Raw genomic sequence first — 26,274 nt, 5'->3', positions numbered from 1 at the left:
GATGGCACAATGAAATTTGTTTGTTTTGCAGAAGAGTTATCCATAACCGCTTAATATACCCCAAAGGCCAGATTTAACCTTGATTAAATGGGTCTGACTCCAGCAGAGTTGCTGCTAAGTTATACCTTCATAAATGAAAGGTAAATCAAGCCAGAAAAGTAAATCAAGCCAAAACTTCTATGCTGCAAGAACTGATGCTGATTTCAGGGCTTCAGAGGTGTTCTGTTAGCAAAATATTTTGTTTCTCCATTACAGTTTTCACAATTTTAAAGTCACCCTCAGGTGGTGGTGTAAAGGTTACAAATTCTTTGATTACAGGTGAAATCCCCACTCCTGCTACCCTACATCTTTCCTCGGCCCAAACGATTTGATGAATTTTTCCCTCCAACATATGTAATTTCAGAGTGCCCTCTCGTGTACAGACATCTCCAATGCACCTCCCCTGCTCACGCCTTTTTCCTCTGACAAATCCACTTGCTTGCAACGCTTTGCATTTCTTCATCCCGCTTGCTTCATGTTTCCTACGAAGGGGCATTGGCCCCACCTGTGAGCCCCATCCTCTAAATGCACTGGCATGAACTTGGGTTGAGTGCCCTGGGAGCTCCCAGACTCTGCATTAGTTAATGAAGGGCTCTGTCTATCTGATGGCAAAACCAGAGCCCAGAACCGTGATGAGAGCAGTTTCATGTTGCTGCTGCTGAGAATAGCTGGAAGTGTGGGGCCTTGGGTGAGTCTGAGAGAAGCAGCTTGTCTCAGCAGTGGCACTCTTGGTGTGGTGCCACCAAAGGCAGCGCTAGCAGACCAGTGGAGGTACCATGGCTTGGAAGGGACCTTGGATGCTGGCAGCAGGTGACAGTAAGGCATCCCAAACCTAACAAGTGGGTGTCTCAGACCCCCTCAGTTGACCTGTGCTCCACTATGGCCAACATGTACATTTTGGGTTTGCAACTGATTGGAACTGCTTCTCTTCAGGTTGGGTCTGAGGCAACCTGTTGGTAGACACCATGATGACCATGATAAAGCATGGAGGGATGCCATTGTGAACCTCATGGACCATGTGGAGCTGATCTGCCTGGTCTCCTGCTGAGCTCCAGTACAGCCACGCTGCTTGCTCCAAGGGATGCCCAGGCACATGGGAGGTGTCTCTGCCATATGCCGGGTGTGTTTGCTACACAGGAACATGTAAGAGTGATAACTCATCCTGCGAGCAAGTGTGGAACAGTGACAGCACCTGGGCAATGCTAACTTTGGGAGTGCCAAGTGCTAACTGATCTGTCAACAGCTAAGCTGTTAAAGGTGTTCCTGGGACAAGCCTTCCCTCCTAAAAACGCTGCTGGTGAAGAAGCGGGAGGAATTCTGTGCTCTTGCTGAGGTGACAGGAATGGCAGATGACAACTGAAATGACTGACAAGTGCTGCTTTGTAATTAAATGTTAAAAGGCAGTGAAGGCAAATGAAATTGATGGGCTCAACCTGGCAGTGGCAGGAAGCTGCTGAGATGTGTGCAGTGCATCTGACTGTGTCAGACCAGTTAATGTTTTTACTTAACAAAACAAAGACATTGGCAAAGAGGCAAAGAGCTCTGCAGTGACTTGTTAGAGATCTGCAAATAGAAAGCAAAGCCTGGGAAGTGTAGTACAAAACAGATGGGAGCTCTATTTTGAGGTTGCTGTCAGCACTCAGGCTTCCAAATTTTAGAGTTAATTGAAGAATTACTGGAAAAATCATCTCTTTCTTCTCAAGGAAGACGGAAATGCTTTTGTAAAGGATGTTCTATGTTCTTTTAGGGACTGACATCCCATAGGACCCTGGCTGGCGGTGAACTTACCACCTGCTTTTTGAAAGTCTGGGTCACAGAGACATGCACCATTTGTGGACCACTGGTACGCAGAGAATTAAGCAGGAGGTGCATGTGTTTTTCCTTTGTGTCATCCAGGAACCAAGGGAGTTGGGTAACTTTGCCACTGTATGTAACTGCTCTGGGGATTTGTTTTCTCCCCTACAGGACGAAGCTGTGCGGTGAGCATCAAGATGATCATGTGAATATTTTGCCACTTTTCCATTTTACCAGCTGCAAATCACAGAGGCTTCACTTGAAGTAAGTTTCCAGTGTAGGTTTTAGTACAAGCATGTAGGAACCCCTGCTGTAACTGAAGAGTCTCCCACCGTGGGCCTGTCAAAGACTTAATGGAAATGGGCAGCCAAAATATCCCAAACCTCTGCTGCTAGACCTGAAACCCCACTGCAGTGTGTGATCAGCCTTGAAACTGGACTCGATCCTGGACTTGGGTCTTGTCACCAGCACTGAAAGTCTATCAGGCTGGAGTCAAGCCTGGGGCAAAGGGCTCTTGAGATGCAGGTCTCTTTGGAACATCCAGCACTGATCCTGGGTGAGGAGCTCCCCGCCTCCTCCCTGTTTGGATCAGATGAACTTCTCAGCCTGCCCGGCCCCATGTCTGCCTGCCAACAATGACTGGAAGAAATGCACAAAAGCAGGTCAAGATTACAGTGATATTTCCCCCAGAGGAAGCAGTTCAACGACTTTCTGAGCCAGAGAATGGTGTCTTTGGTCTACTCCCCCCGGCTATTTTTTCCTCCCATGAGTGTATGTCCAATGCATGCAAAGTTCTGATGTCCCCAGCATCCTGTGGCAGAGACTTCCTCAGGTCTGCTGTGTGTTGGGTGAGGATCTGCCTCCTCCCTTTTTACTTCTTTTTTTTTATTATTTAATCTGCCACCTACAAGTTTCATTTTATGCCCTCTATTTCTTGTATTAGGAGAGACAGCAGACAGTTGTTTCTTGTTCTCCATGCTTCTTGTTATTGAATAGCCCTTTATTCTGTCTTTTTTTCCACAACACGACTATTGCTACCTATAGTAGTCAAGATGTGGTTGTACCCTGCACTCATACACTGACCTAATGATATTTTCTGTTTCTCTCCCAGTGATTCCTAGCATTCAGTTTGATTTTTTGATCTTTGCAGTGCTTCAGACAGATCATAGAGCCGTGTATTACATCTCTAAAGCCACATTTGTGATCAGAGATCAGACCAGACTCTGCTGGTTTACCTGTAAAATTTTCACAACAGTTGTTTGAAACTGTGATAAGCCTTCATTTGTTCAGTAAATATCTTTGTGCAAAAGCCTCCAGAAGCCTATAAGCATATGAGCATCTCTATATAAATAAGTACATAAGGTGAACAGAAGATATTTTATGTGCTGGAGCAAGTAAACCACCCTGGAATTTTGCTGTGGTGCTAAAAACCCCATCCAGCTGCCCCAACGGGACAAACATAACCATGAACACAGGATAGTTTAAAATTATCATCTAAATTAGATAAGCTCAGGAAATTCCAGGAAAGAAATTGATTTATGGGGACGGCTTTGAACATCCATCTTGTTCTTCTTCATGATTCTGAAGCAGTTTTTCTTTTGAAAGACCTTTCCCAGGCTTGTTCTCTGCAAACCACCTGGCTCCCGACTCCTCGTCTTTAAGAGTGCCCTCTAGCACAAGCTGGGGACATGGGCCTATTCAGTCTAAACAGCAAATAGAAACGTTAAGAGCTTGCCACATGTATCTCACATTATATGGTTTCCCTGGCCATGACCTTGATGCTGAAAGGGGTGCTTGATGCATCAGAATTCCTCACCATGAGCAGTCCTTTTGTCTCCTTCCCTGCAGCATCCTCAGCCTGCAAAGTGCCACAATGAAGAGTCAGGGAACTGAGAGAATGCAGTAGTGGAGAGGGTTGAAATCGTGCACGTTGTTCTGGCTGGGGAAAAAAGAGGCACAAACTGATACTGCTGTCAACACGATGTCCTTCTGTCTTTACATCTGGCATGGGGCCCTGGAGACTGCTGTGGAGAGGGTAAAGTACAGCAGTGCAGGAGCTGGGATGACGATGAAACCTCGACCTCTCCATTTTGTGTGCACATCCTGCAGGTTTATTTCTGTGGGCTTTTTGCAGGAGGGGCAGTGGGGAGAGGAACAGAAGGGCTCGTTGCACGTGAGAGATGGGGAGCTGCTGCCTGCTTGGTGCTCTCAGTCAAGAGACCAGAATTAATGCTGGATGTGCTTTTGACTCCCTTGACAATTGTTGTACCAGCCAGGCATGCCAGTGGGATCCTGGGGGACAAGCCATGACTTTTGATGGGTGTGTTTGAGATCCTTACACAACATATGAGCATGATGAAGCACCGCAGAGATCCGAGGGGAGGATTATTTTCTTTCACTGAGCTGATTTCTTTTGAATGTGGAAGCTGTGAGAGGTGCTTGGGAAGGCAGAAACGATTCTCACTGAGCCAAACGGGATCTGGCGCACAGCTCAGTGATGATTCTTGACCTGTGAGTTAACTTGGGTCGTGTCACCCCAGCTCTGAGGTCTGCGACCGTGACTCCACCATTCAAGGCCTTCTAGTAAGCAACTCTTTTGCAGGAAAGGTATGGATAGGCACAGACAGAAAAACCTCATCTGGGAAACAGGGAGGAATGTGCGACATGCGGGAGAAGGCGGACAGGCTCCTAGGATTCTTGTTTGGTGTCACTAGATGGTGCTGTTGATCGTGAGATGAGAACAGACCCTGGAAGAGGAAATCTCCCTCTCCTGGACTTGGACCCAGGGCATCTGCCTAAAATGACAGTTGACTGTCATTATCTTACGTGTTTCTCAAACATCAAATGGACCTCCACTTCAGGCTCTGATGTGAAGCTATAGAGACGAAGGAGAACAAGAAATACAAGGATATCAGGAACTGGACAAGCGTGTACTGTGCCCCCTACCGCAGCCTTAATTCTGCCCTTCTCAGGGGATGCAGGAGCCATGCGGTATGGGGGCATTCTGTACTGCAGAAGAAGTAGATGTGAAGGGTGACCACATGAACAGGCTACTTTATGTGGGGTACCACGTGTTCTCTCCTATCTCCATGCCTTTGGACACCTGGAAGTGGTCAGCAGAGCTCATGCACGTCAACAGTTGATCAGAGCATTATTTGGGGGTCAAATCCATTGAGATCAACAAGCAGGGAAGTGCCAGAGAAGACTGGCAGCAGGTATAGTAGTAGTGCACAGTAGCAAGTGGTATTCCAGGGGGAGGCATTGTAGACAAGCATGATATACAATATACAGAGGTTGGTAGAATTCTGTTTATCTGCTGATTACATCCTGTTTAAGGAGCAGAGATACTCATTGGGTAAGGACTGTCCTGAATATTACCAAATGCTAGTGTAAACATTCAGGATATTATTTTCCCTTGAATTGTATCTGGTACGCAGTTTTCCTCTCTTTTCTTTAAAGGTATGGCTCTAACACGTCCAGCATGAAGGCAGGCGACCAGAGACAGCTCATCCCTCCATCAGGTCAGGTAACTCAATGGGAGAAACATCCTCTAACACCCTGTCTTCTTCCCTTCCTCCCTCCCCAAAGCGTGGCCATAATAATCCAGGTACTCAAACATCAACCTCCAGTGACACTCAGAGCCCTGACCCTCCTATGTGTCCTGGTCCATGACCTGGAAAAAGAGAAATTTCAGGCTATGTCAAGTTTTACTGTTGTGACCCTAGCACTTGGTGAAATCTATTTGTCTAACTTTGATTCCTATCCTCACTGTCACACCCGAGCGCCTTCCTTGTGGACATCATGGCTTGTCTGTCCTTCCTCCCTTTTAGGGATGAACATCTGCAGTTGGGCCCTAACATGTGAATGACCCCTTGAAAGCTATATGCAAGAATACAGAAGAGGTGCAGCAGCACCAGCATGTGCCGCCACCAGCACACAAGCAAGGCTGTCAGCCTCCTTTGGCTCCGCTGCCAGCATGCAGCTTTCTCCAGTGCTGAAGGATCTCCTGATGCAGACCTTCACACAGCTCTGCATAAATAATGTGTTACAGGCAAAGTTGGGGATGGGACAGAACATTAAAGAAGGATGATGAGGAAAACTTCTAGTGTCCACCCATGGTAGCATCAGCAGGCTGCAGGTAAGAAAGAAGGCAGCCACATCTCCCTGTCCTGAGCTGGCTGCAAACCCACCTGAAGTGGAGAGAAATTACAACCCCAAGGACAAGTCTTCTCACAGCAGCCCCACAGGGCAGCACAGCTCTCACCTGTGTTGTACCTCTGTGTTTCAGGCTGACACTGTGCAGGACAGCTCTGTCCTTGCTGCCACTGCAATGCTGGAACAGCAAATGGCACATTCATGACAACAGCTAGTGCTTCCCCTGTGCTGCCCCGCATGATGGTTGCAGCCACAGAATCCCAGACTGGTTTGGGTTGGATGGGACCTTAAAGCTCCTCCAGCTCCAGCCCCTGCCACAGGCAGGGACACCTTCCACTAGAGCAGCTTGCTCCAAGCCCCTGTGTCCAACCTGGCCTTGAACACTGCCAGGGATGGGGCAGCCACAGCTTCTCTGGGCACCCTGTGTCAGCGCCTCAGCATCCTCACAGGGAAGAGCTTCTGCCTAAGAGCTCATCCCAGTCTCCCCTCTGGCAGGTTAAAGCCATTCCCCTTGGCCTGTCCCTACAGGCCCTTGTCCAAAGCTTCTCTCCAGGTTTCTTGTTAGCCCTTTTAGTTACCGGAAGCTGCTCTAAGGTCTCCCTGAAGCCTTATCTTTTCCAGGCTAAGCAGTTCAGATTAAACTGAAATATCTGGATTTCTGAGCTTGCCAGTGGTGGCTTTGAAACCAAGGAAGGGTAAGTGTTTCGATGCCACTTAAGATTTTGGCCCTGAGTTTGTTGGGGCAGAAACTATTGAGCAGTGAAAAGGAAGGGGAGCCCAATGAAGAGGTTATGTGACAGCCATGGGGCAACGCAGCTGAAAGCTGTGTCATTATGTCAGAATGCAAATTAGGATTACATAGGAAATCTTTATTGTGTCTGTAGCTTCTGATTGCTTGCCTACAACTATGTGCTTTAACCGTGTTTAGAATGCCATTTCCTAAGTTTTCTAAAAGCTTACTAAAAAGAGAATTCCATTAAGGGAAACCATGTTGACTCAGATTCCTTCCTCAGTTCTCCCTGTACAGCTATTTCTAAATCACTTGTATGCTCTTGGAGCTATGCTGAGTATTACATAGCATAGAGTTGAACAGAGTAAAATGATCGATATTGTAATGGACTTCTTCTCCTAGAACATGACAGAAATAATAAATGTCGTGATATATGGAGCCCTATGGAGCCAAACAAGACGCGGTAAGCATGTATCTCCTACTTCCTACCCTTGTTTTGCTTCTCTGTGTCTGTCCTTTGTTTCCTCCCACATTTATTTCCACAGTAATGGAAGACTGTAATTGAATTAAAAGCAACTCTGTACGCACATGAAAATGCTGTGGTGGCACTGCTCCCCTTCCACAGGCCTGGGTGGATGTCTGTAACCACAGGCTGCTTTGTGAACTGCTCAGTGCCACAAGGAGCAGGTTTTGGATGGTTTTGACCAGTAGCCATGTACTCCTGTGGCATTACACCAGATGAATGTCCATGCAAACAGCTGCAGCCTCTTTCTCTGTTACTGTGCAGTATTCAGCTCCCAGCTCCAGTCTGTTTGTCATTCAGGTCATGCCAAAACGTCATTTTAAATTATGATACTGGTTGCCATTTTCAAGCCAAATCAAAGGTTTTATCTGCATCTGCAGGGCTCTTCTTGGCTGATCAGTTAATGATGCTATTCTTCTGCCAGTGACACCAGCCACTGCGCATGGTGGGTTTTCCTGCCTCTGCTGCTTCACAAATCCCTGTGCCCACATTAAGGGCCACCCTTAGAAGTAACTGCTTCTTAAAGATACCAAGAGATGAATGAAACCAAAGATTAGTAAATGAAATAAACCTGTTCCTTCTCAGGTTTTCTAGGGAGATTTTAAGCAGAATAAATGGGAAGAGTGGTTCATCAAGTTTATGTGATCGCCCTGCTCTCCCCTTTTTTTGACTTTGGCATCCACAGGGTGTTATTTCTACACGAACAAGCAATGCACAGGTCGTAAATTAGCAGTGTCTATTGTTAATTTGCATCCTACCTATAGGATGCAAAGGAAGAATAAAAAAAAAGATTGTTAGTTTTTCTGGTTTTGCTTAAATACTCCTGTCACATACAAGTGTGTCACCCTATATTTCTGTAAAGAGAACGGCTGGCATGAAGATGAGCAGGGAAATAGGAAAAACACCACTAATTTTAACCCCTACCAGCATTTCCAAATCAGCTGTCATCAGTACTGGGTAGTTAGTGCACCACCATAGCCCAGACAAACCGCAGACACCTAGCCCTGACAGCATGACCCACATTGGTGCTGCAGTGAGCAGGGTGCCGTATCCAAGGTGCCTTCCAGCTGAAATCATCCCGTGGCTCTAGAAGAGAGCTCTCACAGCAGCCACGTCCCAGTCCTCACTCACGTGGTACACTGCACTGCTGTTTATTAACAGTATACTGTTCATACTGTTCATTATATTTATAATATTATTATACTTTTATTATTACACTGTATTGTTTTCACACACAACTCAATTTTATTATCATTGTATTTTAGTGAGCCTGTGGCAACCCGCTCGATAACACCTCAGCAGATGATCTGCTTTAATGTTAACAAGAGTCTACACAATCGTATCCTGCTGAACCCATGGCTCAGGTAACCTTGTATTTGGAAAACTAGTTGTGTCTTGCTAATCGGAGACGTTACATCTGAAAATAAGATAAATTAGATGTACTTGCTGTTTTTAAAGGGGTGAGCTTTGTGGAAGACTGAGAAAGAAGGTGAATGCCACGTTTTGACAGGTAAGATTCGCTTTACTGTTGTGTCAGTTGTCTTATTTTCAGCTTCCGAACTTGATGTTCTTCCTTTAAGAATGCAGGTGTAAGGAGTTAAACATTTCAGAGAGACATGAGCACTAAGAGGTTATATACCATTATTTTTGAAGAATGAGCGCTCAGCTAAAAGTGATCTTGAGATTAGCTAACTTAGAGCACCCAAGCAACACTTTCACAGATCACCCCTGGCCATGAGGGCAGCCTGTAACAGAAACCCAAAGATATGCCCTGCTGTCCTGGGTTTAGCAGTCGCAGTCAATTTTTCTCCTTCTTGGTAGCTGGTGCAGCGTTGTGTTTTGACTTTCAGCCTGGGAACAGTGCTGATAACACCGATGTTTTCCGTTGTTGCTAAGTGATGTTTACCCTGACCAAGGATTTTGTGAGGCTCATGCTCTGCCAGGGAGGAGGGGATGGCCATGCCACTTCAGGCCATCGGGGCAGAGATGCAACATATAGATGGGCCCGTGATCGAGGGGTGGACTTAACAATGGACACTATTGCCCAGGTTATTCATGAGTAGGAAATGTGCTGCAATCAAACAAGCCAAACGGTTAAAGCTTCTTTGGTATAGAGGACGATGGTTGAAGTATAAACATGGGGAGGCCTGGCAGATTGACTGTATCACACTGCCATCAACCCGCCAAGGCAAGCGCCATGTGCTTACCATGGTGGAAGCAACCACCGGGTGGCTGGAAACATACGCTGTGCCCCATGCCACTGCCCGGAACACTATCCTGGGCCTTGAGAAACAGATTTTGTGGTGACACGGCACCCCAGAGAGAATTGAGTCAGACAATGGGACTCATTTCCGGAATAACCTTATAGATATTTGGGCCAAAGAGCATGGCGTTGAGTGGGTATATCACATCCCCTACCATGCACCAGCCTCTGGGAAAATCCAACGGTACAATGGGCTGTTAAAAACTACACTGAGAGCAATGGGTGGGGGAACTTTCAAGCATTGGGATACACACTTACCAAAGGCCACCTGGTTGGTCAACACCAGAGGATCTGCCAACAGGGCTGGCCCAGCCCAGTCAGAACTTTTACATATTGTAGAGGGGGACAAAGTTCCCGTGGTGCATATGAAGAATTTGCTGGGGAAGACAGTCTGGGTTATTCCTGCTTCAGGTAAAGGCAAACCCACTCGTGGGGTTGCTTTTGCTCAGGGACCTGGATATACTTGGTGGGTAATGCGGGAAGATGGGGAAGTCCGATGTATACCTCAAGGGGATCTGATTTTGGGGAAAACAGCCAATGAACTTAATTGTATGCTGTTGCCTGCTGTGTAATACTATTATAGCCCATCAACTAGATGTCTCCAGGTCACCAGCGACTGGCCCTGACTTCCCTCCAACCATCATCCCAACAGAGAATGAAATTTGATAGAACCAGACAAGTTCTGCAGTAAAGGAATGATCAGCATCAGCAGGCAACAATCCAATACTGCACACAGCCTTTCCTGCCCTGAAACATTTACAAGAGATGGAACCTGACATCATGGACTGAATGGACTCGGCAGCATTATAGGGATTGGTCCATGCACTAAGAAAACGATCTCTTTCTCTTGGTCTGTGCATATGGAGGTATATACCTGTGGGAGTGATGGTATATTGAAAATGTGAAATCTGAGCATGATGTGAATGATATGGAATAAGGGGTGGATAATGTCTTGGGTTTAGCAGTAGCAGTCAATTTTTCTCCTTCTTGGTAGCTGGTGCAGCGTTGTGTTTTGACTTTCAGCCTGGGAACAGTGCTGATAACACCGATGTTTTTGGTTGTTGCTAAGTGATGTTTACCCTGACCAAGGATTTTGTGAGGCTCATGCTCTGCCAGGGAGGAGGGGAAGCTGGGAGGAAGCAGAGACAGGACACCTGACCCAAGCTAGCCAAAGAGGTATTCCATACCACAGCACATCATGCCCCAGGGGGTAACTGGGAGTTACCTGGAAGGACACGGGGTCTTCTGGGTCGGACTCGTTTTTCGGTGGGTGGTATCATGTTCTCTTCCCTTGTTATTTTCTCTTATCATTGTTGTCGGTGGTGGTAGCGGTGGTGATTTGTGTTGTACATTGGTTGCTGGACTGTTCTTGTCTCAACCTGTGGGAGTTGCATTCTTTCGATTCTCCTCCCCATCCCTCCGGGAGTGGGGGAGAGCCCCCAAGGGGGGCAGACGCAGGCCTCGACTGCTTCCAGCCCAGCACCACTCACTGGGAGTGAGTGAACAAGCTGGCTGGCTGGGTTTAAACCACGACACCTGCCCAGGGTCACTGACAGTCTACATGGGCTAATGCATACACAAGCCTTTTCAGAGCTTGTGGCTCTCAATCTGACTGAATTCTATTGTGAGAGACGTCCTCATGTGTCCATTCACGTCAAAAAAGTAGTTAACTCCCATCGCACACCAGTCGGAAGGGGGGTTCCCAAAATACTGCTGCTCCCTGGTCCTCAAGAGCGCAGTGGCCCAGGGAGCAGCAGCTCCTCCTAACAGGTATGCAGACAGGAAAAAGGATGTTCTATTTCATTAGAGCCGAGAGGAGCCGACTGCACATGGCTCACTCAGCGCACCAATACCAAGCGTTTCCCTGCAGCAGGAGCGCTGCCAGCCGCAGCTCCAGGCTCGCTGTGACTCGGGCCTGGCAGCCGCATGGCTGTACCCGCGCTCGCCGGTGGGGCTGGCCGCTTTGCCCGCAGCGTTAAACCATTCGGGTCTTTGCTGCCGCTGCGAGCAGCTCTGAGTCCCACCTACGGCCGCTTCCCCTCGGCAGCACAGCCCGGTCCACCGGCAGAGGGGAGGGCACCTGAAGCGAGAATCGGGTCGAGGCTGCCCCTGTGCCGCAGCACGCCCGGTGCCGGCCCCTTGCCGCCCACCGACAGCCATTTCGCGGCGCCGCGGGGCCGGTGCCTGCGGGCTAACCGCGACAAGCGGCCACGTGCCCGGCCGGCACTCGCCCCGCACGCCTGAGGAGTACCCGGGGGAAGGGAAGGGTCGGGTCCCGGCCGGGGGCACCCCGCGGGCCCGCAGCCGCTGCGCTGTGGCGCGGAGCCGCCTCCATCTTGTGATGGGCGAGGCCGCGCGCCCCCGACCTGCGCTCGCGACCACCCATCCGCTGGCGGCGCGTGCGCAGAGGCGGCTCGGGGGGGGCGTGCCGCGGCGCGTGGGTCTCGCGAGAGCGCCCGGGCTATATCTGGGAGTGGGCGGGCACGGGGCTTCCTTTAGTGCGCGTCCGCCCGCAGCGCCGCAGCACGTCGTGGTCACCCTGCGCGAGCAGGCCGAGAACATGGAGGATAGCGCCATGGATATGGAGAGCATGGGCCCCCTGCGCCCTCAGACCTTCCTGTTCGGTAACGGCTCGCACCGGCTCCGCGCTCCCCATCGGCACCGCCGCTCCCTTCCCTCAGGCCTTGGGGCCGGGCGGTGGGGCCGGTGTGGGGCGGCAGCGGCTCGTGCGGGCCTCGGGCCGCACCTCAGTGGGTTGGGGGTGGGGGAGGGAGAGGCGGGAAGGGCTTTGTCGGGGGAGGGGGCGCACGGGGGGGGGTACGGCCGCTTTCGGCGCGCGCACACCACGTGGCGCGCCGCTCGCACGTGGCGCGGCCCGGCCCGGCCCCGTCCCGCTTTTGTTAACGGCGCTGCCGCCCGCCCGTTCCTAAGGACACGGCCGCGCTCGGAGCTCCGGGCGCTGCGCGAGCACATGGCGGGGTGTGGGAGCACGTGGAGGGTGGTCGGCCCGTGGCGCGTCGCGCTTGCCGCCTGCTCCCGGGGATGGCGCTTCTCGGGCAGCGATGGACGGGAGTGGGCTTCGAAGCACCGCGTTAGGAGCTGCGCTGTCGCAGCAGGCCGCGGGCGCGCCGGGGGTTTTCCGCACCCCGCGTGTTGCTCTGCTCGGATGTTACGAGCGCCTTTAGTGGGTTTTCTGTGCAAGTACAAAGCCTCGAAGCCGCGTGATGTAAAATACTGAGCGGGTAGCAAATACCCTTGTCAAAGTAAAACCGCAGGCATGTAAGTAAATGTTCTTTTCATAGGTTGCGAGCTTAAAGCAGATAAGGATTATCAGTTCAAAGTAGATGATGAAGAAAATGAGCATCAGTTGTCTCTGAGAACGGCAAGTATCATTTGGTTTTTAAGCTCTTATTTAGTGGCACGCAGAAGTTTCTTTTTAACATGGAGGTATTAAAAGTTTTAAGATATGCACTGATGTTTTATTGCTTACAGCAACGAATGCAAGGCTGGAAGAGTTTAAAAATGAATTCACAGTAGGTTAATAAAAGTATACTAAACGTAATTAAAGGCCAAAATTTATACTCTGATATCTCAAATGCAATAGTTCAGATGCTACAGTAGCAAGGGACGGAGGGTACATTTATAAGAATAATATATGGCCATGTCTTATTACACTTTATTATAAACTTTATTTTGACCATATATTTCCAGACAGAATTCCAGTGGTGTTTTTTAGTAAGCACCTAATAACTAAATGTAAATGAGGGAGGGACATTTGTGTTTTAATTTGTTGTCACTGGTTTTGTCCTCTGCAGTTGTAACTGGGAAGTAACTGTCTTGTCATACAGATAATTCATCTAAGACTCCCTGCTGAGCAGGGTACTCCTGGTAATCAGGATTTGTACACTCGGAGTTAAATGTGTTGGGGTGTCTAATCTTTCTGCTGCTACGCAAGACACAATATTTCAAGGCCTTTGTTCTGGGCTGAGCACATAGCAGGAAGATAATATATCCCAACTTCACAGGCAAGGAATTTGAGTTGTAGCATCTCTACTTCATGGCTTGTTATTTGGTTTTATTTAAATACAAAGAGATACCTTAGATACAGAGAGATACCAAAAAGATGGTATTTGGTTTTATTTAAATACAAAGATTTCCTAGATACTGGGAAACAAGAATCTTGTAATTGGATTATTTCATGCAGCAGAATTGTTTCCTACAGGAGACTTGCATAATAACACTCTCCAAACATTCTCATAGTGATACCTATAACACTTTGAATTGTAGGCATTATGGTTTTGTGAATCATGTGTCTTCAGTCCTTAAATTTTATGGAAATTGCAGCCTGGGTTTGACAATTAACTAATTAGTTCTTAATTGGAATTTCTTTTGTGGGAAGAATATAGGGGTAAAGCATGTATAGGATAAGTTCATATGACTTGTTCTCATATGTGAATGTTTTTAAAGACATGATATACAGGAGGAATGGCGATTGAAATAACAATTGGCAAGCTAGAAATGTCCCAAGAGACTTGGAAGGTCTTAGACATAGCTACAAACAGAAAACGTGTTGGCCAGTGTGGAAGATAAAGTGTGAAGGTGGCAAATGCCTGGTGACTGGTCTGTACACCTGATAGAAAGCTAGCTATGTAAAGACTGACTGATACAGTTAAGGTACAGATGTGGTGATGGACTTGGGTATGAGGTACAGGAGGTGGGGATATTAAAGTGAAAGGGGAGGAGGATTGATGCATGTAGAGTTAAAAGGGGTATGAGGCTTTCTGCAGATGTCCTACTAGTGATAGCTGAGAACATAGAGGGATGGTCATTGCTTCATTACCTATTTATTGCCAGTGTGCATTCCTCCATTGCAGAAATTAAAGCACAGGAATGGATGCTTGCCAGACAGAGTAAATAACTTACTAGTAACTGCTCTACTATTGCTTAAACTGATGCAAGTTATAGGAGTAACTGCGGGTGGAGGGCATGTTCCTAAATTCTTGTCCCAGTGGGTAGTCACACTAGCTGCATGATTTGGTGATGTTGCTAACCCATTTGAGATGTGAGACATGGGCAGCAGTTTCACCTCTTTAAATTTACAGTAACAAATCTTGTTGGGAATAGTGAATCCTGTATCCCATTTCTCAGTCTTTGGTCTGATACATTAGTTGTGGATCATAATATATAGCCTGCCTTAAACTTAGCTCTTGGAGAATGGAAATCAAAGTTGTATGCTTCTGACTGGAGTGTTTATACCCACATACTCCACAGAGGGCTGAAAGCTTTCTTTTTCTGGGGCACTGGTCTTGGGGAATAATTGTTGTACTTCAAGGTTCTTGGTTTTCACATCTCTTTCATGTAACCCTGGTGCAGATGCCAGAGGTTCACAGAACTGGAATTTCAGGCTTGTCCCATGTCTCACTAATTTGCCTCCCTGCAGCTATGATTTTTGACTTGTACTCTTATGTAAGGAATCCAGGCACTTGAGTTCTGAAATGCTCTGGGAGAGCAGTTGTCAGTCTTTGGTGCAGACGCATATGCATAAATGACAGTACTGAACTGAGCAGTTAAGATCTAACTCCCCATTGAATGTCAAGAAAGCAATATAGTGTGAAGTGAAGCAATTGGCAGATGAAACATGGCAGGAAGGATAAAGGCTGTGATTCTGTAATAGTGGTTACAGTTGTTTCCCTTCCTCTAGGCATGTGGTTGTACTTCTTGCTTTGGGCCAGCTTCAGTGTGCTGAGTAGACTTGTCACTGACCCCATTTCAGGCAGTAATCTAGTAGCAGAAGGTTACTTTCAACCCTCCTCAGAACATTTGCCTTAAGTTGCACCTTGCAAGTGCTGGTCTTAATATGGAAAGAGGATAAACAGCGAGTAGAGTTTTAGAGGACTTCAGAATACTTTGTAGGATTCTCAGAATGTATGCTGTTCTTTATTTCACAGGTTACTTTAGGGGCCGGAGCCAAAGATGAATTGCATGTTGTAGAAGCAGAAGCATTGGATTATGAGGGCAATCCTATTAAAGTAGTACTGGCATCTCTGAAAATGTCAGTGCAGCCCACGGTAAGTACAGGAATGTGGAAAAATCTCATAAAATTGGTCTCAGGTGAGGAAGACCGGTTAGAAAAGGTTTTGGTTGGCTGAGTTCACTAAACATGGGGGGGGTATGCCTAGTAAACTTAGTCTAGTCATCTGGAGATGACAGGCTTTTGTTCAAATCACGCTGCTTTTAAGGAACTGGCAGTCATTACACACATCATCTCTATATATACAAATGTATGCATTTGCAAGCAGGTTACGTCTATAGCCTGTGTTTCTTTCTTTGAGCCTGGGATAAGAAAAATCTAGTTTTTATTCAGGTGCCAAGCTCTTACGGTATTCTAAGGTGACTGCTACCCTTCCTTGATTTTTAAGGGCCTGCTTGTTATTCCTGCCATCTGGAATGTAATTTGAATCAGTGTTGCTGATGTTGTACAAATGGAACTGCACAGTGTTGGGGGCAGGTGTGAGGGATAATGTTTAAATTGGTATTGCTGCCAAGTGGAGTAGAAAAAATTGTGGATTGGTCTGGATTTGAAAGGTGGGCTTTAATTTACGGTAAGAGATGAGAGTGTAATGAACCGTGTTGTGGCTTACCCTGATTTTTTTACTCTAAGCAGTTCTGGAATATTCTGACAGATAGAAATATGGAGTAAGTGTATTTGCCTTGGAATTTACAGGTGTTAGTGCTCTTGGTTCCATTTGATTGATTGTCTGTAAGAACACTTTGCCTTTAATGTTTGAATAAAAAAATGCCTTTTTTTTTATTATTCCTTTAGGTTTCGTTAGGTGGCTTTGAGATCACGCCACCAGTGGTCTTGAGGTTGAAATGTGGTTCAGGGCCTGTTTATGTCAGTGGACAGCATCTCGTAGGTATGTATTGCTCTGGTTACTAATCTGTGACCTTGCTACCTCTCAACACAGACAGAACTTGTATCTGGTGTCTGAAGCACTGCGCTTTCTAATACTGACCCTGTGAATCTTTAATTCACTGTCCTCAGGCATGAAGTAATGGTAGGGCCACAGAGTTCAGAGAGATGCTTGCATACCTCTTCTTGCCTCTGGTTTTGTATGCATAAGGGTTGCTTGTCAGCCTTGCAATCGAGTTCTAATTTCCCTCCTTAGAAGTGGGTGTTAGTGTCTCACAGCAGAAAGCTGTGAGCTTTCTGCTTACCACTTCAGAATGTGAGAAGACTGCCCATGAAATAGTTTTGAGTTCATACTAAAAACTACACCAGGACTACCCTTCTTCACAGAATTGTCTTTAAAAGTGATCTTTCTCTCCAGAAATTATGCTAAATGTGTCTCAGAAATGGAGACGATCTTACTCTTTCTATGGCTTTTCTCTGAGGAGGGTTAATAGGCAGTGTATGTATGGTTATTCACACATTTGGATTTCAGTGCAGCAGTATCTATATATAGTCAACTAAAAAATATTTTGACCTCAGTGGTTCAGATCACTGCTAGAAAGCTTCCTCCTATCACTCATTTCAGCACCTCAGGAAGGCTGTGCCAATTTAATTGACAGCGGTACTCTTCTGCTTGTTTCTTACTAGCAATTTTGCTTTAACTGTTGTTAAATGGGTGAGGTTTTTATGCATTGCCATAATTTTATCAGCATTAGAGGAAGAACCAGAATCAGACGATGAGGAAGACGATACAAAAATCGTGAACACTTCGACAAAGAGACCAGCAAGTGGAGGAGGAGCTAAAACACCACAGGTATGTGCATCTATGTGTGTGCATATAAACACATACACACTTTCAGTCAGCTTGTCTGAAGAATTTTCTTTTGGTTTGGTATTATTGCTGCCTGTAGGAGTAAGCTGTGTGCCACAAGAGGGTTGAAAGGTTCATGTGCTTAGAGCGTGCTGCAAATTTGTCAGTAGCTTTTGACTTGGTGTCTGTAACATGTTGGGTTTTACCTAAATTGATAGAAGATAGTTTTGTGCCTATGCCCCAAATTGTTTTGCATCGAGATTGCTGTTTATTAAGGCAGTGGTACTGATATGTAAACATATTTGATCTTTTCAAAGAAAAAAGCAAAATTATCAGAAGATGATGAGGATGACGATGAAGATGAGGATGATGATGATGAGTATGTATTTTTGTTTTGAAAATGTATTGTGAAATACGGGGTTAACTGCTTTGGATTGGTTTGTGTGACTGTGCATGTTAAGTGGACAAGCTGCTTTCTTTTATCTTGGCTGCAAAAAAGCCGAATTGTCTCAAATTTGTCTCTTCGCTGCAATTTTAATTAGTTATTCAAATATGCAAAACTGGGTTATAAAATTCAGTATTATATAGTTTATTAACCTCAAAGTGAATAGAGGATTGCTTTAGTAGTGCAAGTCCTGAGATACACACCTTTGGTATTCAAGCAGAAGGTAGTGAATGCATTTAACATCTTGAACAGTAGATTTTGGCCGAACCTTGCCATGTGTTTAATGCAAGGTATAAGGTAGACTTTGGGACGTTACTTGCTTCCTTCATGAGTAAAACATTTTATTGGGAAGGAGGGGGAAGTCTAATTCCCAAAGTGGTTAAAGCTGTGAGTATGAATTTTCAGTTACGGTGACTGCCTTTCTAATTCTAGTGATGAGGATGACTTAGAGGATGATGAGGAAGAAATGAAAACACCAATGAAGAAAGTAAGTGGTGCATATGTATATATATATATATACACACATGCAAGCACACTGTGACCCTCCTCACCCATGAAGAAATAAGCAGCCTGTTTAATGAATTTGAAAGGTAGTGATAACACTAGGTGTACTTACTGTTTGCTGCTAAGTTTGTTCAGACAGCAAGAGCTTAACTTACTGCTGGGTGCTAATTAACTGTCCTGATGGAGTCACCTTCAAGGATTCATATGAAGACCCCTAAAGCAGAAGGGAGGGAGGGGAAGATATGTATGTTTGACAGTTAACTGTTCAGGTTTGAATTCTGTGTTTGTTGTAATGCAGAAGCTAATTGATGTGTACTCCTTTGTGCAGTGTTCTGTTTAATAACGGACTACGTATCAATACAAGAGATGATGGAAATGAGGCAGATGGCTCTTTAAATCAATGAGTTTAAGCACAGCTATTTGGAATGTGTGAATGGAATGCTTTTGTGCTTTAGTTTAGGGTGTATATTTTCCTTAGAAATTTTGGTAAGGCTTTAGAGCACTTCATTGTGAGTGTTACATTCACTTGATGGTAGCTGTTGAACAGTAAACAATCCTGTTCACATGTGGGTTGGGCTTTGCCATTTCAGTTAGTCCTGCATACTGTGAGAAGGTTCTTTTTAGCAACCTAACTTTAAATAATAAAAGGATGTAAATGTGTGAGCCTGCTGCAAAAGGTTCACCTCAGGCAAGCAAGTAGGAGAATGTGAAATTTAATCAGCCCTGGAGTGCCATCTGGTGGCAAAATGAACTGTAAGGCAACCTGGCAACTGCAAGGTTTGACTTCATGCTTTGGCTTCAGTTTGCATGTTCATACCTGCTGTTTGGAAACAAATTTAACATTTTACTTCATTATATGCTCCTTTCTTCTAACAAATTTTATAGGTGACATTGCCACAATAGTTTAAGACTTGGTAAAGACAAGTCTGAACTGCAGATTTCCTGCTGCCTTACCAAATACAGTGTGGCTAAATGAAATGGTCCCTCTATTTATATAGAAATAGAAGAATCAATACTTAAATATATATGTAGCACTGCCAACACATCCTGGATGTTTCTGTATGAAATGCCAAATGAAGTAATGGTTGTGGTACAAAAAGCAAATAGCACTGAGTCAGATTGTTAACTGCAGTGCCATCTAGAATTAGTCTTAATGTGATATCTGTCCCCAAAAGTAATACATGTGTATTACATATGCACGTATATAATTCTGTGTAATACAAGTATACATGCTAATGTATAAGTAAAGATGTAACAAAGAAAATGTAGTGGAGGTCCCACATAACAAAACTTGATCTTGGTTATGTTGTATATTGTGCTGTGCCCACAGTTTTTTGAGTTACTGTAGTGTATGTGCTTTTTGCCTAAATAATGGATGCTGATCATGTTGCACGGGCAATGAGAATGCTTTTTTGTTTGAGGCTAAATAATACTTGCATTGTCACTAGGTCCTGATTGGTATTTTACCAAGCTAACGTACACTAGCGGTTTTTCATGGCCAGTGAACCTACATGCTTTCTTTTCAGCCTGTCCGTGAGGCTCCAGGAAAAAATATGCAGAAAGCAAAGCAAAATGGAAAAGACTCTAAGCCGTCCACACCAGCATCTAAGTCAAAAGTGAGTGAAGACAAACGAGTAAAATAAATGTATCTTCTAGTGTGGAAGCTAGTTCTCTTGTCTAATGGTAAATTAATATACTAATGGTAAGTTAGGTTTTATTGAATCTTAATATGAAACATGCTGGGGATACTGTTCATTGTGTCGTATTCCTCTGTGAAACTCTTCAGTGATCAATATAGAACTACAACAGCCAAGATTAGAAATCAGGCATGCTGTCTCTTGTTGAGTATTGGAGATCCCATAATATAAAATATTGTACCTCCTGCTTGTACAAGAGGATCACTGCCAACTGTGTTGCTGCTGCAGTACAACACAAGGAGGCTACTGCTAATAAGAGACTAAATTGATACATTTTAGAACTAATCTTTGTAGTTGTTGAGCTTCCTTGCACGGCTTTGTCCTGCTGTGTGTACACAGGTATGCATGCCAGGAAAGTAGATGCAGAAACTTGTGTGGGGTGGATGACAGGACAGCATCTGGAAAACAGTGCAGATTTCTGCCTTTTTTTAAAGCATGACCTAGTCTAGCTGCAGTTATGGAGGAAACTCAAAGTGACTGAATGCTTGGGCTATTTTTTGTTTCATTTCTGTTGGGAGGAGCTGTGCAGGCATCAGCCCAGAAGCATAAGATGCTAGCTGTGCTAACTGTATTAACTTCAGAATGAATGTTCTTGTCTCCGAGAAGTGTGATGGGAAACACAAATTTAACTTCTGTGACTTCTTGAAGCTATCTGAAGTATCTGTGGTGGTTGGTTGTCCTATTCCATATAATTTCTACAGTAGCTTTTAACACTCTTATTGGAAAACTTGATCTTGTATACTGAGTAGCTTTACTTGCAAGTTCCTAACAAAATGAATAATTTTCAGACTCCAGATTCCAAGAAGGATAAATCTCTAACTCCAAAAACACCAAAAGTCCCTCTGTCGTTAGAGGAGATTAAAGCAAAAATGCAAGCGTCTGTAGACAAGGTGAGTTTTTGGAAACTTCAGGCTTCCCAGCCTTACTTTTTGCGCTCCACAGATGAGAAAAATTGGATGTTTTTATATAGAGTATTTTGATGTTGATCTCAGAGAAATGAAAACTCATGAAGGACAGAAGTCTCTGCACTCAAAACAAAACCATGTTGTTTTTGCATTCCTCCAGTAGTGGTGATGGGTAATTTGGTGTTTTTTAGGGAACTGTCTTGGTTAAACTTTGGAGGGGGGGGGAAAGCCCAAACAACCAAAAAATCAAAGCAATAAGTCTTAGGGGGCAACATTTGTTCTAATGGTGACTTAACTAGTGTATGCATTTTATTTTAGGCAACTAGAGTAAAGCAGTTGTTCATGTGCCTGCAATAATAGCATGATGTTGAAGTAATACCCAGCTTGCCTGTCCAGATGCTTGTAAGGCTGTATAACTTCCAGAAGGGGGAGATAGGTGCTCATGATATGCATTAATGAATCAATGAAGAACTGAAAGCATTTGCTCTCTGATCTGGAGTTATAGGGCTAATTGAGCCTCCCTTCAATGGATGTTTCACCTTTTGAAGGTCACAAAGGCAGTTGCTTGGCTTCTTCTGGTTATCAGCTTGAACTAGCACTTCTTGGTTATGCATATGAGTTCTCTTCTTACAAAAGTTACTGAAATATAAAATGAAAGTTGTGTTTTAGTTACAGGCTGGTTTGGTAAAATGTGTAGCAGGCAATAGCAATTCTTTCCCCTTTAGCCAAGTCTGGAAACCTTTGTGCTAGGAGCACAGTGGAATACACATCTACTGCAGAATAGGTGGTAGTGAGGACCTGACATCCAGACTACCAGTTCTGGTTTTACTTCACCTAGCTCAGGAATGTGCTTACAGATCATAATTTCATTTGTGACTGAACCAGATTCTTTACTGGAGACTTTTGTAGCTCATGTCAGTGCTGTGAAGAATTCTGGCTCGCTGTTTGGTCTGAGATCAGCTTTTCTCCCATACAGTGGCAATTAAGTAATCTAAAAAACTAGACTTGTTTTAGATTATACTTAGATTCTTAATGTTTTGTGGCAGTTTTGACCTAGGAATGCAAAATAACACAGTGTTTCAGTACAGAGTGGATGTAGAGTGAGCAATGACAGATTGTGATCTGGATCGAAATGCATATCCCTGAATTACAAGCCTGACAGTGATGGATAGTATTGTTCTGTTAGGTCAGGCTAACCTCTTGGATCTAGTGGATGCTAGGGTGGATTTTTGTGACTTGGAGGAGCCACAGTTAGTGTTTCTGCAGTATAAGCAGAAGTGGCTGAGCTGCTCACAGTAGACTGATGTCCCTATGGAGGGAATTGCAGCCCAGATAACTGGCAAGTAGCTTTAGATATACTTTCTGTTGTTGAAGAGTGTTTTTACAGGAAAGTGTTTTGTAAGCACAAATATGTAGAAGCAATAGCAAGCAGCTTAATTCAGTGTTTACAAAGATGGTTCTGTGGCATACCTTAGTAAGGTGAAAGGTTTGTGTGTTGCCATATACAGTAGCACTGCTAGCTGCCAGCCAGCAAGTTAGCAGCAGTAGAGTGAAACTGCTGTATTATGTACTAAGCAGATATCAACAAGCTAATATAAAAGCATAAGTACATAAGATTCCAGAGGTAAGACATTGTCCAAATCCAAGCTTTTTGGTTGCAGCTTCAAGTATTTCCAATATAGCTTTGTTTACATTTGAATATAAAAAAGCTGTTTTCTTCAACGTACCAAGTAGTAGCCAAGTGTTGTATTATAGTTGGCTAGGTGTATTTCAACTGATGCACCTGGAAAATGGGAAAAAAATACTTCTCATGGGCCATGTGAAACAAAAACAGTGCCTCTTAAAAGAGAGTGCTGTCATTTTGCCTGGGTACATGAGATCTGAAGATAAGCTTAGTAGGTCCATGAATCATTACTGAACCATACTCTTTGAGTATGTACAAAGACAGTTTCAGAGGTGGAGGCAAATGTCTCTAGAGCAGTTCTTTTAATTCATAGGACTTATTATTAGTCTTAAAAGGTAGGTGGGAAATTGCTTTATGTTCTACTTTAAAGAGCTGAAGTCAAAAACCAACCTGTGAAGGGTAGTGGTATCTTAAGTTGCTGTGGTAGGAATCCATAAATATGGAATTTGTTCTAGTTTATCTGAATAGCATATGCATGTTGACTATACAAACAAGGTTAATTTAAGTGGTGAATGCTGGAGCATGAGCAAAGATGCTTGTTACAGCCATTTTAGTGTGTAGGCACTCACTACATCTTACTCTGAGAGATAACTGGGTACTGTAAAGAATCAAATTTCTTAAAGTGGATTACAGGCAGGTTGATTGGAAACGTTGCAAGGTGAATTCAGTAAAATCCCATGTGCATTGCAGTGGGTTTAAGCTTCAGGATGACCTGCATATGCTAAAGCTTCTGTGTATTTTTCAAAATAGGGTACTACCCTTCCCAAGCTGGAACCCAAATTTGCCAACTATGTGAAGAATTGCTTCAGGACAGAGGACCAGAAGGTAACTGCATTTATTGGAACTTGATAAAGTCCAAAAACTTTTATAACCTTAGGGATTCTTTTCCACTTCTTAATCTTTACAAGCCTTGGACTGCTTCAAAGGGTTATAAACCACGAACAATACTTCAGATTAAATAAATGGGAATGGTTTTAAGGGTTTAGTTGGCCAAGATGGGAAAGCTAATATTTTATTACATTTTTCCAGCTTTTATATGGTTGGTAAATTATCTCTTGCTTACTAAACCCACAGAATTTTCCTTCTGGCACCCAATTGGCTAAGGAAATGAGCTGTGGTTTTCCTTGCTGCTGAATTTGGCCACCTAGGCCAGTCTGCTGTTCAGCCTTTTGTTAGGCAGGGTGTCTGGGAGGGGGAACTGTTTTGCGATTGAGATTATGGCTTTCTTGCTTCTTTTCCTCCCAAAGTCAACTCTTGTAAGAGGGCAAGCCAAAAGGTGGTATCAGGAAGCAAGTTTCTGAATTAGTTATTACTCAACATATACTAGGCTAAAATGTGTCTTGGATTTCCCCTATCAAAATTCCTGTAAGTTAAAACTTTCTTCCAGTGACAGAATTCCTTATGCTTTCCTGCTTCCCTCAGTGGTTCAGAGTAAACTTGTCTGTTAGACAAATTGATAGGTTCTTGAAAGAATGTTTCAAAGCATTTTGCCTCAGCTACTGGAGCTGCTCTGACATTCACCAGGGTAGGCAGAGTTCAGCCAATATTTGCCTAGCTGGTCCACACCCATCCTCTCGCTTACCTTTGCTGAATTCAGACTAAGGTGACTTGCAGTGAATAACGGTCTTGTAGCAGAAGGACCTAACATCTTGCTTTCAACTTGATTTTTCTCTGAAAGGAGTGCATTTTGTTGTAATTTAATGCCAGTGTTTTGTGGAGTAAGTGGAGATAGTAAACTGAAAATAATAAGAAAAATGGATTTAAATTTCTTTCTGTGCACTTCCAGGTCATTCAAGCTCTCTGGCAGTGGAGACAGACTCTGTAAGAAAAGAAAACAGTTTTAACAGTTCATTAAAATCTGCAGTCTTACTCCTGTAACCGTTATTTGGCTGTTCTTTTTACAAATGCTCAAAGAGCTTTCCCTACTGTGTCTGATAAATGTCATCCAGATTACCTTGCCAAGAATGTGTTGTCCAAAATGCCTGTTTAGTTTTTCAAGATGGGACTCCACCCTCAGCTTCATGTTAAGTATGTATGGAATGTTTTGATAAGGCATGGTGGTGGTGGTGGTGGTCAGACAAATGGAAGTGGTGGGGAGACTAAATGTATGTGGAAAATTAAATAAAATTTTAGTATTTTAATAAAGTACTATCGTTTCTTTTTTTATGGGCTGGGGGCAGGCTGCACACTGAACCCAGAAGATAACAGGGCTTTAAAGTTCTCATAGGAACCACTGCTAAGTAGCTGAGCTACTGCTTTTTACCAGGTACACATCAGATATTCTAATTTATGTTGTCAACTTCGAAAACAGCTCCAGTTCCATGAGCTTTACAACTACAGAGCAGATGATTGGTGAGAAGACATAAGTGGTGAGTTGGGCTTTATTGTTGTCTGGAAGTGACCACTAATTGTATAATTGCCTAAACCAGCCTTTCCTGCATCTCAGTTTCTGACCAGCATCATTGCTCTTTAGTTTATGGTTTCTCTTTTAACAAGTGAGTTTGTGGGGCTTGTGAGTCCGCTTGTAAAATGTAATACTGCTGATTTGTGAGTTGCTGGCTGTGCTGTTCCTCTGAGGGGCTGCAGTCTGAGGTTCCCGCTTAATGGCTCCTGTGAGTGTTTTGTGAAGGAGAGAATCAGCTTGAGTGGTGTAGGGTGTGCCTGAAGAGCTTGCTGAGGAAGACCTGTGCCAAGGGATAAATTCCTGGGAATGAGGAGGAACTAAACAGCAAATCCCAAAAGCATAGATGGGTAGGTAGTCCTGTCTCAGTTCCTTTGGTCTTTATTGCCTACCAGTGATAAAAAGAGTTGAAACAAGTGTTTGGATCATTTTGGTTGTTATACATAGTTTAGATGGTTTGGTTGTCATACAGAGTAGATGACTAAGGTATTAAGGGCTCATCCAGAGGAGGAGGAAGGGTGCATGTCATGCCTGGTAGTGAACCAGCCTCAAGGCTCTTTTCTAAATGCCATATCATTTCAAGTGCTTGAATGCCATATCTGCTTAGTGACTGCAGTAATGGGGTGACAAAGAATACTTAACATGAAAAAATTTAAGTGGTTGTATGGTAAAACTACCTGTTTCTATAGTTGAGATTCTGGGCATGATGGAATCACATGCAAGTCTCCAGAAATAAATACATTTTGGAAAAATAAAGCCAAAGTGCATGGTGAAGTAAAACACAGTGCAAGTAGTCTAGTGTCAAAGATTAATTTTAACTTGAGTATAATTGCAGCATGTGGAATGGCTGAATATCAGGGTTTGAAACGCCTATTTCTGTGGGGTTATGTCAATACATGATGTCATATGTACAAGTGAGAGCAAATTTCCCTGGTGAAATAGAGCTAACAGCACAGACAGACTTATTTAAGCAAAATTGCCCTCAATTTTGGCTGAAACAAGTGAAAATTGTACAGTAATTTCAGTAAGAGGCTGTCCAGCCAATGAAGTATTCTGAGTATTAGACTTTTAGGAAAAGCAGGGCTGTTGTCTGTCTGTGGGTCACTGACCAAAGTGGGCCTCTGGGGCACAGCTGCCCTTGGCATAAGCCTTGCAGAGGGAAGGTGGAGCCTGTAAGGGGCAGTTCTAAAGAAAAGGGTTCCTGTGCTGTAGCCAAGACATTATCATAGAATCCCAGATTGGTTTGGGTTGAAGGGACCTTAAAGCTCATCCAGCTCCAACCCCTGCCACGGGCAGGGACACCTTCCACTGGAGCAGCTTGCTCCAAGGCCCTGTGTCCAACCTGGCCTTGAACACTGCCAGGGATGGGGC

The 26,274-nt window shown here is 44.5% G+C and overlaps 1 protein-coding gene across 2 annotated transcripts; it reads left to right on the top strand.

Moving 5' to 3' along the window:
- The first annotated feature begins 11,969 nt into the window (after nt 1–11,969).
- On the top strand, nt 11,970–24,650 carry NPM1 (nucleophosmin 1). 2 transcript variants are annotated; one of them, XM_057415116.1, is made up of 11 exons: nt 11,970–12,128; nt 12,807–12,886; nt 15,453–15,572; nt 16,328–16,421; nt 17,167–17,270; nt 17,585–17,646; nt 18,145–18,199; nt 19,743–19,832; nt 20,702–20,803; nt 23,253–23,327; nt 24,289–24,650. In XM_057415116.1, exons 1-11 carry the CDS (start codon nt 12,065–12,067, stop codon nt 24,325–24,327), a joined length of 885 nt encoding a protein of 294 aa, XP_057271099.1. In that variant the 5' UTR covers nt 11,970–12,064; the 3' UTR covers nt 24,328–24,650. The 2 variants fall into 2 exon arrangements, with proteins under 2 accessions (XP_057271099.1, XP_057271100.1); XM_057415117.1 differs by lacking the exons at nt 17,585–17,646; nt 18,145–18,199.
- Nucleotides 24,651–26,274: the final 1,624 nt, after the last annotated feature.

This window comes from Pezoporus wallicus, unplaced genomic scaffold, assembly GCF_028554395.1.
Source record: "Pezoporus wallicus isolate ANWC-B61680 ecotype Strahan unplaced genomic scaffold, APGP_CSIRO_Pwel_v1 contig_4161, whole genome shotgun sequence".
Classification (NCBI taxonomy): domain Eukaryota; kingdom Metazoa; phylum Chordata; class Aves; order Psittaciformes; family Psittacidae; genus Pezoporus; species Pezoporus wallicus.
Note: the sequence above shows the minus strand (reverse complement) of the source record. Positions and strands in the feature narration are given on the sequence as shown.